Source organism: Hakea prostrata, chromosome 1, assembly GCF_041222555.1.
Source record: "Hakea prostrata isolate BN-2017 chromosome 1, UWA_Hpros_2, whole genome shotgun sequence".
Classification (NCBI taxonomy): Eukaryota; Viridiplantae; Streptophyta; class Magnoliopsida; order Proteales; family Proteaceae; genus Hakea; species Hakea prostrata.
Window position 1 is genome coordinate 3,513,805 of NC_142600.1, and position 17,212 is coordinate 3,531,016.

Sequence of the window (17,212 nt, forward strand, 5' to 3'; positions counted from 1 at the left end):
TCCTCATCTAATTCCCCTTATTCATCTCTGAATGACGAGGAAGCTAAAGTAGACGATCTCCTTGAGGTTCTCCAACATCTGTTGCCTTGGAAGCTCTATGAAGAATCCCCTTTCGATTCTCTCTGTATGCCACGTCTAAATGGAAAGTCTTTGAACTGGGTTTTGATGAACCGACTTTCTGCTCCATGATTTTGTGTTTCTCTTGTAGCTAAGATATTCTGTTACCTTAAGCATAGTCTAAAAGGCCTTATGGATGAATTATTCAATTATAGATTCAACTTCTTATTAGGCTTGGATTCTTTTTTTCCTATTATTTGTCGTCCATTTTTTTTTTTTGGTTGAATATTTGTCCTCCATTTGACCAATTGCAGATTCCTTGTGAAGTTTTTAGTAGGTTATTGGCTAGAACTCCAGCAGATTATGAAGATATTTTTACTATGTCAACATGGTTGGTAGGCTCCTCATTAGGAACCTCAGGGAGATTGTCTGCTCCTCTGCTCCTCGTCAATTATCAAAGAAGAAAGAAGGAGAATTAGATGAGGAAGAAGGGGAGCTTTTTTTTTTTTTTTTTTTTTTTAATTTTGTTTTAATCTTAATTCTTCTAAGCGAGACTAGTGTGGCATCTTCCAATTATCAGCGGAAATTCCTATACATGTCTAAAGTTTGCTAAGAACAATTGATTCCAGTTCTAAACCCTATCATCAATCCGCTCTTAGGGAGGTTAGTAAGAAATAGAATCCAAAGAGTGTGAGCTATAGGAGTATAATTCAATTTGGTGAATGTTGCTCCAAAATTTGTTAGCTCCTAGTTTTGTTTGAGGATGACCTGAGTTAGCTATCCGTGGACAAAAAAAATAGTGAGAGTGTGTCGCCTCTTAGGATGGGAAGCCATTCGATGATCAAGTCAGATTCTGGATAACACAGATTCTCGTTGAGAGAAGTTAATGCCTGAAGAGTTTTGGATCTCTTGGGTAGTTGCAGGAGAGTAATGCGTAAGGGATTTTTTCTTATCTTCTCACCCTTATAAATGAATCTAGGTTCTTTTTGGAGCAAACCCACCTTGATCGTCGGATCCTTTCTATTAGGATGAAGGGCTAGGATTGAGTGTGGCACCAATCTTGTTGGAGAAGCTAAGGGCTTAATACACTTTCTCCCAAATCTGTCAATGATCTTGACTTACGTGGGCTTTGGATATGACGTGTTCCCTCTTAAACTCCAAACAAATCATAAGGAAGCAACACACAAGAAGATTTGGACAGATTGAAGCTCCCTTGATAAGCGCTAAGCATTTAATGTATAAGAGAAGAGCATTAAATGCCGAATTTAATGCTTTGACATGCATTCAGATAGAAACAAGTTGTTTCTCATCATCTCACCACTTTTGCCAAGAAGTAACATCTCAGATATCTATCGAACGTCTATGCCAATATGTTAAAATTTCCACGTAGCAATCTCATGAGGATAGTCCCTAGGATGAGTCATTTCCCGGAAAGTATATGCGAAAATGTTACTAGCTGGCTCCTTGACCCAAGTCTAAACTAGATGTGTGATGTCAAACGGTTCATTCTGGCTTGGTGGTCTAAACTAGAATTTGATATAACAGTGATGAAATACAAAAAACTCAAGTGAAGGAACAGAGAAATGAGAGGGAAGTAGAGACAGTTGAAGTCTTTGAACTGGTTTTTAGAAACGAGCAGTTATAGACTAAACTGATCATGAAAATGGGGGTTTTCACTTAAGAATCAACTTATTTAGTATATTACATGGGCTATGCTATGGGGCTACACTGCTCTGAACAATTTTTTTTTCGAATAGAAGGTCCTTTAAATTAATGGAAAGGTTCTCATCCAAACAATGGAATATGAGGTGTTCTTAAATTCTTTTCCTTTTCTAAAACCTCTAATTATCGCTTTTTTAGGACAAACTTTTTGATGTGATTGATTCCTTGATGTTTTTTTTTTTTTTATCAGTGGTGGACCTTGATTGATTAACATACTGTCGGTTACTCTAGAGGGGACCATTAATAATTTATGACTTGAGGTTATAGGGAAGGGAAAGGTAACAGAAAACACAACTCGCTCACTCTTCTTGAAATCTCATATGCATGGTTATGATTGTTGAAAGGCTAAAGGGGAGAAGGGAAGAACATGGCAACAAGATGATGGCCAAACCAAACCGATCACATGGTTGTTGATAGGACTTTTATCCTCTAGGTCATAGTTCATTTATTGTTTGAACCCTCGTGGATCGGTGGGTCAAAAGAAAAAGTTTCCAAAACATGCTCTATTAATTGTGTTCCATGCATTCGTCCATACCGATCAGCATTGAGCTGATAAGAGTATGTCCAGAAGAATCTGACCCTTGGAAGTGTTCATTTACTCACAAAGTGAATGGAATGGGTAAAGGGATGAATCTTCCTACATTTATCATCACACCCTTTAGATCTCATTCTCTGGCCTGTAGTTGATTTGAGCTAATTTTTTTCTTTGAACAGCAGTAAGTGAAAGATCCATGGTATCCTTTTTCATCGAATTTGCCATTTTTAATCCTTCTACCTAGGTTCTTAGGATTTTGAAGTGAACAGAGGAAAGACCTCAATAGACAAATCCCGGATCTTCATTATCATCTGAAGATGAGGATTAATAATGGGCAAGTGCTGGTGATAAGTTTAAGGTTCAAATAAAATCACCATGTATTAAAATATTCTCCCTTTTAATTTCCTGTTACAGTATCTCATTAGTCGGTGAAGCCCTTTCTGCCACTTACTGATCCTGCTCTGTTCAGCTCAGCTCATGCAATCCAAGTATTGAGTCTGTTGTCAAGTGGTCAGTGACTTAATATCCTAAGTAGAGCAGTGGAGTGAGACATGCAGCTAATTAAACTAATGATTAACACTAGTCAAACTAAGAAGATCAGTAGATCATGTGGCCAATTTTTAATATGCAAAGATTCCAGTAATTAATAGCCAGTAACCAGTGTTGTTAGATTAGATTAATTAGATCTGTTGGGAAGCAAATCTAAGAGAGACCAACAATAGCAGTAGTGTCGAGGGTGCAATGCATAGTGGACGCAGAGCAGAGGATCCCAGGAAGACTGGAATCCAAAGTTCAAGTTGCGTCATAATAGTTAACTAAAAAAACTGCCCAGAAAGCACGTTCTAAGCATTTTCATTTGCTTTTTAGCTCTTCCTTCGCTGGTAGGGTGGTGTTGCAGTGATATCTCATGCTTTAAGTCAACCCTCTTTTGCTCTGGTTGGAGAAATTGGAACTTTCACTATTCTCAGCTGGTTCAGTTTGTTTAAATTTCTGAAAAGTATTATGGTAGGTGACCAGTGAATTGAAGACACATGCATTGCTATCACTATCAGAATCATTTTAATGGAAACTAACGAGAATCTGAAATGAGAATATATATATGTGTGTGGTGGAATAGGATAGGGTAGGATCTAATTTTGAATTCGTTGACGGTATTACAAGAACCAATGAACCATTCCGAATGGTCTAATTAATGAATATGCCAAGATGGACATGGATAGGATTGATGGACCAAACTAGCCGTCCATTCTTGATTTAGACCTCAACTTTGTTTCTTTTAATCATTCTCTGAACTGCCATCTTCGTCGATGGCCACTGTGTATGATGGTGAGTTTCATATAAGTTATAATAAGATTTTTCCTTATTCATAATTGCTAAAAAGTACTTTACCAAGGCCCAATTATGTAAAGTTATACTTCACTTTCCTTTCTTCTTTAAATATAAATAGTATCTCTTTGTGGCATATGGATTTTAAGCAATGTGGCATCGACTTCATTTTAACAGGGATAATAGATGTTAGTGTACTTTTTCAATTGAGTTTCCATGTTTCTTGTAATTCACTCTTCGTTGGTTAATTAGTTAAATTAATGTTTAACGAATGCTTAATTTCTACACTTCTCTTTAACTATTGGTGTTTATCAATTGTAGATAGATCATATATTAGTTCTATTTATTTAAGTTTTGATGATTTTGATTTTAATTGATTTCATTTTCAGCTTATGAATAATTGAAAAGGGTTTCAGCTCGGTAAAGATAAGATCCGGACTTGCTAAAGGCTGATAAACAAATTAACATCAATCACTAATTGGATGTCAAAACCCTACTGGAATGGTAGGAGAAATTTGTTCGATATTGAACACTAATAGACAAATAAAAATCAATCATATACTCAGAAACACCAAAGATGCCGTTAATTGGATGTTGAAACTAAAAATGTTCCTTTTTGACATTTTTTGAATTACCTACAAAAAGATTAATGAAAATATTGCGACCAAACTCTTTTGGTTTTGTCAATGTTGTGATTGTTAATTTAACTTAGGATCCTTTGATCCTCTAATGGGAAAATTAAACTTTGACTTTTTTAACAAAAGCACCACACTATTTACGAAGCAGACAGTAATGAGCTGACCATGAAGGGCTGGTGTATTTCAAGTTATAAATTATAAGCCATTATCCATTAGGGTTCTGTTTTCGGAAATTGAGAGGCATGGCCAACATTTGTAGCTCTTTGAGATGCCATTTGGAGAAAAAAATAATACTGGATAAGATTGCAGTGGAGAATCCACGAGTCTGACAGAAGCTCATCTTCTGTCCTTCTCACTTCGTCAAATCCGCGTGATATTTTTTCGCATCCTGCTTCAATCCTGTGCATATATTGCATGTAATATATTTCGATTCGTCCAATTGAGATATTAGTCGAAATTTTAATCTTGGTCATTAAAATTCAATGGTCGAAATCAAAGCAAAATTTAAGATCTAATGGTTCAAATTTTTGCTTCACCGTCATGTCCATTGAATGCGCATAATTGAAGCAATTTTTCATGAAAAAATCGCTTAACTAAAGCCTACACTACTAGACACAAAAGAAAATTACAAGTCAGCATTTCTAACGGACACGCTTCAAGCGTCACTAAGCGACATATATGAATTTCATTAATTAATATTTTTCACACTCAGAAACAGACTTGCACCCGTGAATCCGTGATAAGAGTATAGAAAAGGTTCGCTACCTAGTAATAAAGAAAAATAAACATGATTCTGAATGTTGTCTACGAAAGGATCACAATTGCGAATTTAAAATCTGTCTTCAGTATAGGGTTTTGATCGTCCCTTTAAAAAAGTGAAACCAGTAATCATCTTTTACAGCTTTTCACAAAATCGTGATGTTGGGGTTTTGAATGCATTTCACGGGCTTTCCCTTTGGCGGAGGATCTCGGTAAAACCCAGCGTCTCTGCAGATCTACCTAGATTTCTCAATTTTGATTATAAAATTTCACATTGAATGATGATTAGTATTAAATTAACAGGAAGGTGGTAATCTGAGAGAGAGAGAGTGAAGAAGCTAGTGCTAATCCCGAGCAATTGAGCTACTCAACACCAGCAGCAGCAGCAAGGCCAGTGGGGTGCTTAGTGGGGTGGGAGTATTTGGATTGTGATTGCGATCTTTACTGCTAAGAAACCGGAAAGAAAAGTCATTTCTTGGGAGTTTCGTTGATTAATTAGGGTTGATGCTGGGATTGGATGAACATTTACTAAAGAATGGCTCTTTAATTGAGAGGTTAAAATTTTCAATTTGATCTATACTTCTCCAGATAGATTCCGTGTTTGTCTGGTGATGAGTGTTTTCCTCATTTATTATTACCTCTTGTGGATGAAACAAGCAATCCATTTTCGATTTTCCTTTCCCATATCATGATTCATGAGCATTCCCTCCCCCCTTCTCTCTCTTTCGATTAAAGCAGTGCTAGACTGAGCTTCAGATACTGAGATTTGTGGAGACAGGGAAATAAAATTCCTCTCAGAAAGCTAGACTACACCAAGTGATGCCGTAAGTTAAGGACCTTGAATTCAGGGTTCATTTTTAAGGTAGTTCCTTCTCTTCTTTTTTATGGTTTTGTTTTTGTTTCTTTTCTTTAAGAGTCAAAACAGTTCTTAATATTTATTTATTGATTTTCCCCTTTTTCTTTTCTGTTCTATATGCGTATCTGATGCGATACCCAGTCGTAGGTACTTCTTAGTTCTGCTACTGCACTTTAACTCTGTCGAGCTTAAAATGGGTTGTCATCCTTAGTTCTTCTTCCTTTTGTGAATCCGAGCTATTGCTTCTCTTTGTTCTGCTTGTGTTTTACATCACTGACAACTAAAAGGGGAATTTTGTTATCAGGCGGTGAGTGTGTTTTGTAGACTGAGATGTGTTCTATTGATATTTGCTTTGTGGATCTAGCTTGTAAATATTTCCGAAAGATCTTATTCTCCCTGCGTTTCCTTGAACTTTCCATGCGGTCTTGCAGGTTGGGCGATGTCTCGGCCGCTTCATCGTGCTGTTTCCGGTTACAGGATTGCAGACAGTGGCAATTATTCGTGGGACTCTCAGATGAAAGACAGAAATGAGAAAGAGGATGAGTATAGGAATCGGTCGTCTCCTCCGCCAGTTCAAAAGCCTCAGTCATTACGTATCCTTGTCAATTTGATATTTGGGCACAATCCTTCTCCCAAATCTGGGTTCAGCGAGAATGGTTTTGGATCTGACCCCTTCAACATGGGAACTTCACGAAGCCGTCACAAGCTGACCCTGCTGTTTCTCAGGTTCAGTTTAGTTCTGATTGTGATTCTTTCTCTTTCTGGTTCTCTTTGGTGGGCGATCACCATTTCAACGTCTTCAAGAGGTTACATCCTTAAGGGTTATAGGCGGCTCCAAGAAAAACTCATCTCCGACCTTGCAGATATAGGGGAGTTCTCTCTTGGTGCGAGATTGAAGGAAGTGGAATACTGTTCCGAGGAGTATGAGAACCATGTTCCTTGCTTTAATAATTCTGATAATTTGGTTTTGGGTTACTCTGATGGGAACGAGTATGACCGTCAATGTCAGCATGAACCCAAGCAGAGCTGTTTAGAGCTTCCACCACGGAATTACAGAGTTCCTCTCCGGTGGCCTACTGGAAGGGACGTTATATGGAGTGCAAATGTCAAAATTACGGCGCAAGAAGTTCTTTCCTCTGGAAGTTTGACCAAAAGGTTGGTGCAGTTTTATTCTAATTCTAATTTGTTTCAGATACACCTTAGTTCCCCCATTCATTGCTTAATACGTCCAATCAATATGGTTGCAGGATGATGATGTTGGAAGAAGATCAGATATCCTTCCGTTCTGACTCTCTCCTGTTTGATGGAGTCGAAGATTACTCCCACCAAATTGCTGAAATGATTGGGCTGAGAAATGAATCTAATTTTGTTCAGGCTGGGGTGAGTAACTTTTAATCGGAGGCCTGGTCTTGTTGGTGGTTGTACTACTCCTTTGGGGTTTCTAGTCTTGTTCAATTTTTTTTTGTAGATCATTTTTTAGTTCATTTATGGGTATGGAGTTCATCTAGCGTATAACCAGAGAACTGTATGTAATAGGCCAGGTGAGGGTTTAAAATGGAGACTCTCAGGTGGTATCCATTATTGACTCTACTTGGAAAATTACAAGAATAGTTGACTCATTAGATGTTAATTCCCCTGGTTAAAATTTCTTTCTTACTAGTTCCATTATTTTGCTGGCTTTGCTGCGAAACAAGTGATATGGTAATTAGTGACCGTACATCTGGTGATGTTTAAAATTTCCAGAGATTTTAGCTGGTGATTAGGAGCTGTCTAGTTTTGGATAATTGTTGAAAGGATTATAGTTTGTCTCCGAATCAATTGTGGTTAAATACTTGACTATGGTGATACTATGATATTTGACTAAAATATTATAAAGCAATCTAATAAGGTGCTGTTCTTGTACATCATCAAGTTGGTTACCTTCCATAAGAGAGATTGATTAGAAACCGATTTAGATGTTCAAGTCAGTTCCACCAAACCTTATTCCAATTACATTGCGTTGCTTCATGAACCTGTTTTGTAGTCTCATTCTTGTTTAACACTATCGCTATTCAAGCCAAATATGGACTAATAATTGGCATGGGCTATCATAAATGGTATGCAATGACTGTCCCAAGTCGCATGGTAGGTTTTACCGGCGGCATTGAACATTCATGTATTTGTATGTTATATCTCTTTACTGCATAATGCTCTCTGATTTGCCAAGTAAGGTAGTTTTTCAGTCATGGAATTTGCACTGATCATACAACTTTTTACATTTAAATTCTCAGGTTAGGACCATCTTGGACATAGGATGTGGTTATGGTAGCTTTGGAGCACATCTCTTTTCGAAGCAACTATTGACCATGTGCATTGCAAACTATGAGGCCTCAGGCAGTCAAGTCCAACTAACTTTAGAAAGAGGTCTTCCTGCTATGATTGGATCTTTTACTTCAAAACAATTGCCATATCCTTCACTTTCATTTGATATGTTGCACTGTGCTCGATGTGGCATTGACTGGGATCAAAAAGGTATCAATCATAAGATGCTTTACTTGGGATGTTTACTTTTATGTATTTTAGCTTTTGTTAGCATGATTTGTATAATTTTTTTTAAATAAGTAGGTGGGTTGCCGTTTTACTTATAATATACCTAAGATTTGGATTGGACATCTCATTGGCGGCAGCGGAAGCAGCATGATAGAGATGGGATTTCGAACAAACACAAAATTGAGTATATCACACATAGGGATGATCGAACAAACACAAAATTGAGTAAATCACACATACGGGTGATTAGTTTACCTAGAACGCAGCAATGGCACGTTCCTCCAAAGTAATGCTGCATGAGATTTAGGTCATCAAAGCTCTGTTCCCTCCAGTGGTAGAAACCCTAGCTTGAGCAAGAAGAAGACTTTATTTTCCACTCTCTCTCAGCAATTGGGAAAATTTGTTTTATGCTATTAGGAGTTTAAACCAAGCCTCTGTATCAATAGAAAAAAATCCTAATTAAGAGGTTACGAATTAATGGTCAAGATCATATCAAGTGGTGTGATCTAAAGTGTAGGTTTTAAGTCATGCTTATTCACACAGAAGGAAACTACTACCATTTAAGTTTTTCATAATCGCAAAAAAAAAGGACAACTTTACAATAAGGGTGTAACCTGAAACCTCCTTATGGTAGAATATTTCATTGCACTTTCTCCCCAACAATGTATCTTCACTAGTATGGAAATAAACTCCCTTCCAAAATAACAAATGCATTGCATAATTAAGTGAGAGTATTAGGATCAATGATCGAACAAAATTATTTGAAACATCTTTCATTATATGACGTCAACTATTAACAAGGCTCCAAATTCTGATTGATCTTTATCCAGTAACTCACACGCTTAGATTTTCACCCTAATCGGGGTGTGAAACCATATTGAAGAACACTCCCAATCATGCATAAAAGACATACAACAAGTGTCCAGTGTATAGTCAGTCCTGTTAGTAGACATCAACCATTGGATCACTATAATCGCATGAAATGCAAATGCAAGAGTAAATGCCTCTCAGGTAATGAGAGAAAGTAACTACCAGAAATTCCCCTTGCAAACATAATTGTGGTAAACCAAATCGAGAGTTCCAACGGATCAATGTTCAGCACAATTTAAATGCCCACAGTTATATTTCCATACTAATCTCTGTAAGGAAAATATATAATGTGGCTACCTTAGAACAGAATGCCCCGATCTGCCCATGGTTGTGAACAAAACAATAAGAGATGGGCAATTGCAATTATAAAATATAATCACTGGTTCATTAATTCTGTTCCTGATTCTTGAAACATAAAATATAGACTGGTCTGAGGAGTTCTAATAATTTTATGCTGGTTAAAGCCTGTCTGTCTAGGTTGGGACATGAAGTTAGGTATCAGAATCGTATCGAACAATTTGAAGTGGTATAGCTGGTGCCTCTTACCGATACTTGATGGATACTATAACAGTTCACAGTATTGGGTGTATCAACTGGATTTGTTTTCCAATTGTATCAGGAAACACAGTATTTCAGGTGTTGGTACCATAGCCTATAGCTATACCTGTCACCCTTTTCTTCCCTTGACCAGCCCCCTTTGCTCCTCCAACCTATCTTCTTCTTCTACCACCCTCACTCACCTGTCCCTTCCTTTTCTACAACCTTGCATCTTTTCTGATCCCTATAAATCTAGCACTGTCGCAGAAGAGCTTGTATGTACTTACCTCTGTCTTTCTTGTCAATTCTGATTTTCTTCGTTCTTGTCAGTTTTGGAGCTTCTATAATTTCCTTTCTTTACCTTGTTCTGGACAATCCACACGGCATTGGCACTCTGCATTTCTCCAAAACAAAAAAGGTTACTCGACATCTCATCTGGAAAGGCTTGCCCACTGCAACTTCTGCAACGCCATCTTGGTGGAATACAACTGCTCCCCACTGTTCCATTGTCTACTTTCCTTAACCATGTAATACTTTTCCATCTTTGCCTTAAAAGCAAGCCCCCTTTAGATATTTATACAATTAACTCAAATTAGGGATTAAACCCTCTTTCACGATGAAAGCTGGTCTAATTTTTTTTACCACGATATTGGATCCTTATATCGATCAATACTGAGAAAGTCAGCCACATCTCCTCAACTTTTAGGAGGTGAACCCTCTTCAAATGCCTGTTACTTGTTAGTACGTTTTTGCACATATATACATAAGTTGATAAGTTTTGTAAGGGAAGACTATAATGTGGCTGATCCTGTAGTTTTCCCTTCAATTAGTTTGATCCATGATGGATCCGAGAGATTTCTTTTGGCCAAAAAAATAAATAAATAAATAAATAAAGAAAAAGATCAGGGAGATTTCTCTTGTTTCTGACGACACTTTTGGTGTTACTTACTTTCTGTTTTATTATATGATCAGATGGTATTTTCTTGATTGAAGTTGATAGAGTTTTGAAACCTGGGGGATACTTTGTCTGGACTTCACCAATTACCAATGCTCACATGTCACTGCGTGACAAAGAGAATAAGAAGAAATGGACTTTTGTTCTTAACTTTGCAGAAAATCTTTGCTGGGAGATGTTGTCCCAACAAGATGAAACTGCTGTATGGAAAAAGACGAGCAAAAAAAGCTGTTATGCTTCTCGGTAATTCCCAAACATGAACTGTTAATCACAATTTTGCTTCAAATCCACCCCCCCCGTTTTGGGTAGTTTGTAACACGGTAAAAGCAGAAGTCTTATTATGTCTTTCAATAAGTGATGCACATTGATTGGCCTTGATTTATGCTTACGAATTGCATGTGTTTATAGGAAGTCTGGTTCAGCTCCTCCCATCTGCAGTAAAGGTCATGATATTGAATCTCCTTATTATGGACCATTACAGTTGTGCATAGCTGGAACTCATAGCCACCGCTGGATACCTATAGAAGTGCGGCCCACATGGCCATCTAGGGTTCATGTGAACTCGAATGAGCTTGAAATTCATGGTAAGTTAATTATTCTTGTCATGTTTTTAGCTTCATTGGAACTTTGTTTTTTCATTGGAAGAAAATAAGAAAGAACTGCCATCATACCTTAGATGTGTTGCTCTTGTTCTATTATTTCTCCTGATTTTCTAGATGTTTTTAATGAGTTTCATGTTTATAAGGTGTCCAATCAGAAGACTTTGTTGAGGATTCCCTGATCTGGAATTCAGCAGTTCGAAACTATTGGTCTCTGCTTTCACCCCTGATATTCTCAGATCATCCTAAGAGACCTGGTGATGAGGATCCTTCCCCTCCTTTTAACATGCTAAGGAATGTGTTGGACATGAATGCTCGATTTGGAGGGTTTAATTCTGCTTTATTGGAGGAAGGGAAAACTGTGTGGGTCATGAATGTAGTCCCAAGAAGCGGACCAAACTATCTCCCTTTAATCCTTGATAGGGGATTTGTTGGGGTATTGCATGACTGGTATGTACATTTTAACTGCCTTACTTTCATTAATGCTCTTTGATTGCAAGTTTCCCCAAGCTGCAATTTAGCTGTAGTTATAAATCCAGACTGGCTCACCAGCTGATTGACCACAGAAACTAGGAAGCAGCTGTTGGCCTGGTGGTCTTTACAGACTGGATATGCATGAAAAAGAGTAACAGAAACAAGTTGGACGCGAGCCTATTGTTAAGTAACTGCCTGCCAAACCTGGGATAGATAGCGAGTCCTTTCTTGGGATCCCCCTTATTGGTTAAAAGCTGCTTTAGAGTAAAATGCAAAAGCATCTAAGAAATTAAAATTTGAGAGGAGTTGGACTATGATTACTCTTAAGAAATAAATTGAAGCACATAATACAAAGCCTGAAGTTCAAACCCTAGACTTCAGCCACAAATAATCCACATCCCTATGAATTGCGAAAGTTAGCAGCAAAACCCTCTTCTAAAACAGCCATAGAAATACTCATCCTTAACTCTGCCATCCGGAGGAAAAGAAATTCATCTGTGCCTAAAGTCTCAATTGTTGAAACTCTCCACTCCCTGTGCAACTCCAACATGCATTGACAAATTATTTCAACTATCTTTATTATATCCCATTCCACCCTCATGTTGACCTAGGTTGATGAACTGCTTCAAGTAGTAAATCTTGAACGGTCCTCTTACCTGGACTATGTCAAGGTTCTTTTGTTAATTTTATTAGCAATAAGATGTGGCTTCAACAACAGGCTCCTCCTGCCTCTTACCAGAGAGTGTCTGTATGTGGGAATTCAGATTGCATCTTTCAACTCCTATTAGACCATTGTTGAGACTTTGGCTTGTGTTCTGCCTTTTTTTGCTTGGTAATAGTTTTGACTTAATATTGGTCATTCGTGCTTTGCTTCAACTACAGCTCCAAGCAGCCATCTACCTCAATATGCTTTTTGAGTAGTACTATTGTCATCAGTGGACCCTGTACAAATACCACAATAAACATGGTTGTAAAGGTATCCAGCTGCCTTACTGATGTTCTGTTGCGTCTAAGACCCCTCCAATGCCTTGGGTACCTAGACACCATGACAATTTTGAAATGCAAATATTCAATTGAATTTGCACAATGAAAATTCCATGCATCAGATGGCTAGGGTATATACCTCTCTTTACCTTGTCCTACCAATTACATATCACAAAACTGTCAGTCAGAGGGTCATCTGTGGGTTTGGACCGGTATCATTTAAGAATGGCAGACTCCAAGACTATCAACCCTTATATATATCTACCAAGGATGTGACACTTGATTTGAGCTGTATCATAGTTTCTTGGTTTTGTAGCTAATTGATTAATTTTTTACAGGTGTGAAGCATTTCCGACATACCCAAGAACTTATGATTTGGTTCATGCTGAAGGCCTACTATCTCTAGAAACCAGTGAGCAGCAAAGGTGCACAATGTCTGATTTATTCATAGAGATAGATCGCCTCCTTCGTCCAGAGGTACCTCTCATTATACTCCATTTGCATCCAGTAATTGAAATTGAAATTGATTTGGTTTTTGACACCAGCTCAAAAGAAATAAAAAACTGATACTCTATTGACAGTATTTAAAACAAGAAAATTTGGGTTTTGGGAGAGTAAGACAGTCACTAGAATATGTGTGATAATCTGAAGACATTTGAATGTATTACTGAGTTTTTCTTTTTTGGGTAAATATTACTAAGTTATTCAGGATACAAAAGATTGGTTTGAAAATCTAAACAACATTTGGGTTATGCAGGGTTGGGTGATATTCCGAGACACGTCTCCTCTAATTGAATCAGTCAGAGCAATCGCCACATGGCTGAAATGGGATGCTCGAGTGGTGGAGATTGAGAGTAACAGCGATGAGAGGCTCCTTGTCTGTCAGAAGCCTTTCTTCAAGAGACTTCAAAAATAGATACAAATTTCAACAGAAGCTTGCGAAGGTTTATATCATATTTTTTGCTAATTTTGGATTGTGGTTATATAACCATAAAGGTCTGCACAGAGCGATCGTGAAGATTTTGAACAGGTACTGAAATGCTGAAAAGGAGAGAACAACAGCAGGGATACAATGTCTCAAACTCCTATGGAACCACAAGGTTTTCATAGGGCCATGTAATTAGTTATAAAAGAAAAAGGGGAAATGAAGGGAAGATGATCACAGAACAATTTTTTTCTCATTTGCAATTTTCAAGTGATATATCATTAATTATTGTAAGAATACAACCATTGTGATTTAGGTTGTTCAGAAAATGAATAAGATTATAATGCTCAAGCCTCAACGTGGTAATGGGTATGCATTTATGAATTAGTTAAAATTTTCCCTCTCTTTCTCATGGCTCCAAGTCTCCAACTCATGTATTCATTGGATGACATCTTTTCAGTTTTTATGAAACCTCGCTCCAGTGGGTGCAGCCAGCTGTGTGCTATTGATTTCTGTATTACAACTTGGCATCTCATCAACAAGAAGTATACATTGATAGATTGGTTGTTGCTCAGTCTCTGCTTCAAACCTCAGTAATTTTGTATCATCATAAAGTGGGACTGGGCGCTCTTCCACATTGATTCACTCAGAGCTTATGGCTGAAGCTACAAGATAGAAATGATGGTTCAATCCCAGTTTAAATCAGAATGATCAATTTGATATGAGCTGATCTACCACCACCTTACTTAGAACTTATTTTCTGCAAAATGGTTACATATAAGAATGACTTGTATTACATAAACATGGAAAAATGGTTAATTTTCTACAGAGTACGTTTAAGTAACCTAGGTTCCTAATAGTTTGATGGGAGATTACATTCATTAAATGATTTCGTTTCTCACTTTTATTTTGTATCTTGTACTTTTGAATGACCTTTTATCTTTGATTAGTCTAGATCTTCTATTTGTAAGGGTAGAGGATTGTGTTCTTATCGTATTTTTTCATCATACATTTAGGAGAGGGTTTTACCTTAGAGTATTGATAAGGTGAACTAGCAGTGGGCCTTTGTGTGCTCTCAAGCTCACTTTTAAGTGGTTTGATAGCCTCAATGTCTCAATTTGAATCCTCTTTGCTCCTCTATTTCACGCATTAGCAGTTGCATGCTTTTTGGCCTGGGCATGGGATCACTACCAATTTCTACGAATTATACTAGGCCTTCGATGGGGTTATCCTGACGGAGTCAATACTTGCTGGTAGTTCACTGAGCCAATATTTGCACAAGTCGAATTCAAAAGTCCAAACATTACGTGACGGGGGTGCAAGGTCACCACTATTGCATCCCCATTTTCTTACCGGTGGATGGGTGCGAGTAGAGCACCAACCTTTTGAAGGGTCGATCCCATGCAATTATGATTTATGCATTCAGGCTAGGTTGACCGATTTCAACAATGGATGAGTTTTACATTACTCCCATAGTCCCATGGTAAGAAAAGGGCGAAATGGACAGGTGAGTCCGTGACAAAGGTTCGGCGCAGGTTCAACAATGATTTATCTTTATATAGTATATATAACTAATGTTAACACTTAACATCTCGACTCCGACCTTAGCTCAGTTGGTAGAGCGGAGGACTGTAGTGGGATATCTCGGCCATCCTTAGGTCGCTGGTTCGAATCCGGCAGGTCGGATATTTTTTGTTTTTATGTCCCTTCCTATTTTCTTTTCATTTGTTGTCACTGTTCAGAGAGGTCTCGTCTTGATTCTTGACTCCACACAGGACTTCGCCGACGTGAACAGGGAAGCAAGTCTGTAAGGGATGGGTTGGTGCTTTGTAGCTAGGAAGAGCAAACTTCGCATCTTGCACAAAGCCCTAACGTTCTCCTCATCCTTTCTAGCACCTTCTTCCCAAATCCGAAAGCCTGACGTGGGGAGCCCTTTTCAAAACCCCATTAAACCCTACCTCCTCTCTTACTGTTCTTCGTCATTCTCCACCTCATTCATTAATACAAAGACAAAGAATAGAAAGAAACAGAAAAAGAAAGAGAGCCCAAGAACAAAACTTGTCCAGCGAGAATCCACCCGCTTCCAACACTTCGAAGAAATCGTCCAACGCGACGCCCTCTTTCGTTTTCTTATCAGAAGTAAAGAGTTCCTCTCCAAGCAGCCCGAACACGTTCTCCGCCTTGATGACGCCGGCAAGCTCCATCGTGAACTGGGATTCCCTCGTGGCCGCAAAGTCGTTCGCTCGATTGAACGTCATCCCTTGATTTTTCAGACGTATCGGCATTCGGACGGCAAAATGTGGTTCGGTTTCACTGATTTGATGGAAGATCTGCTCGAGGAAGAGAAGTCCATTATGGATCAAATGATGGAAGATAGAGTTACTAAAGTCCGTAAACTGCTTATGATGTCTGCAAAGAAACGAATTCCGTTGAGTAAGATCTACCATTGCAGACTCTTGTTTGGGATCCCTGAGGATTTTAGAGACCGTGTTTCCAAGTATCCGGATTATTTCAGAATCGTTGTGGAGAACGATGGGAAAGAGGATACTCGAACTAGTGAATTGGGATTCTGCGTTAGCTGTGAGTGCTCTGGAGAGGGATTTTGTCGTAGATGAAGATCGAGTAAAGAAAACGTTTAAATTCCCTATGAGTCATGGGAAATCTTTCGACCTCGATGAGGATGACACTAGAAAGCTGAACTTGCTGAACACGCTTCCACTGGTTTCTCCCTACTCGGATGGTTCGGAGTTGAAGCTTTGGTCTTTGGAAGCGGAAAAGTATCGGGTCGGGGTTTTGAATGAGTTCTTGAGCTTGACTTTGGAGAAGAGAGCGTCCATACATCACATTGTGGAGTTTAAGGAGGAGTTCAATCTCACAAAGCACACCTACCAGATGCTTCAGAAACAGCCCAGAGCCTTCTACTTGGCTGGGACTGAAATGAACTGGACCGTTTTCTTGAGGGACGCGTACAGGCAAGACGGGGTTTTGATCGAGAAGGATCCACAGGTGCTTTTTAATGAGAAGCTCCAACGTTATGCACAAATGAAAGTTATGGAGTCCTGTGATGATATTGACAAAAAAGATTTTGAGGTTTAGCAAAATTCTTCTTATGAATCAATATCAGAGGAGAGGAGGGAGGAGCCAAATGAGAGGTACACACTTCACCAGAAAATTAATTGACCGAAGTAATTCAGTTACAATCCTTCTTCCGTTCAGTGATGGAGTGAATATTCTGAAGCGGGCCCTGGAGTTCGGGAAGATATATGGGTGTGGACTCATCAGCTTCGAAGTTGACTATAAGGTTATTAATAACAGCTGTACCTGAAGAGTTACATGTCAATGTGGAAAGAGGACCGAATCCTAACTGTAACATGAGCAAGAGATATCATTGGCGCTGAAATGTTTTTTTTTTTGGGTAGAAAACACAACTATATGGGGGGAGACAC

General features: G+C 38.4%; 1 protein-coding gene, 1 non-coding gene and 1 pseudogene across 4 annotated transcripts; all 3 read left to right on the forward strand.

The window, feature by feature from the left end:
• The first annotated feature begins 5,060 nt into the window (after positions 1-5,060).
• LOC149026722 (putative pectin methyltransferase QUA2) lies at positions 5,061-14,209 on the forward strand. 3 transcript variants are annotated; one of them, XM_089155636.1, is made up of 10 exons: positions 5,061-5,899; positions 6,035-6,200; positions 6,325-7,048; positions 7,141-7,273; positions 8,164-8,404; positions 10,802-11,027; positions 11,193-11,368; positions 11,530-11,833; positions 13,180-13,318; positions 13,599-14,209. In XM_089155636.1, the coding sequence occupies exons 3-10, from the start codon at positions 6,333-6,335 to the stop codon at positions 13,755-13,757; spliced, it is 2,094 nt and encodes a 697-aa protein (XP_089011762.1). In that variant the 5' UTR covers positions 5,061-5,899; positions 6,035-6,200; positions 6,325-6,332; the 3' UTR covers positions 13,758-14,209. The 3 variants fall into 3 exon arrangements, with proteins under 3 accessions (XP_089011762.1, XP_089011754.1, XP_089011748.1); XM_089155628.1 differs by lacking the exon at positions 6,035-6,200 and having other exon boundaries at positions 5,061-5,249; positions 5,341-5,899; XM_089155622.1 differs by lacking the exon at positions 6,035-6,200.
• A 1,155-nt stretch (positions 14,210-15,364) lies between these two features.
• TRNAY-GUA (transfer RNA tyrosine (anticodon GUA)) lies at positions 15,365-15,452 on the forward strand. Its single transcript is given in 2 exon segments — positions 15,365-15,401; positions 15,417-15,452. It is a non-coding gene; the product is annotated as a tRNA-Tyr (tRNA).
• A 47-nt stretch (positions 15,453-15,499) lies between these two features.
• Positions 15,500-17,188, forward strand: LOC149026724 (protein WHAT'S THIS FACTOR 1 homolog, chloroplastic-like; annotated as a pseudogene).
• Positions 17,189-17,212: the final 24 nt, after the last annotated feature.

What these genes read in the sequence shown, in the direction of transcription:
- LOC149026722 (XM_089155636.1), top strand. Translation starts at nt 6,333, where the DNA reads ATGTCTCGGCCGCTTCATCGTGCTGTTTCCGGTTACAGGATTGCAGAC. An exon ending in GAATGAGCTTGAAATTCATG is followed by an intron (nt 11,369 to 11,529) that starts GTAAGTTAATTA and finishes CATGTTTATAAG; the next exon opens with GTGTCCAATCAGAAGACTTT. An exon ending in GTTGGGGTATTGCATGACTG is followed by an intron (nt 11,834 to 13,179) that starts GTATGTACATTT and finishes AATTTTTTACAG; the next exon opens with GTGTGAAGCATTTCCGACAT.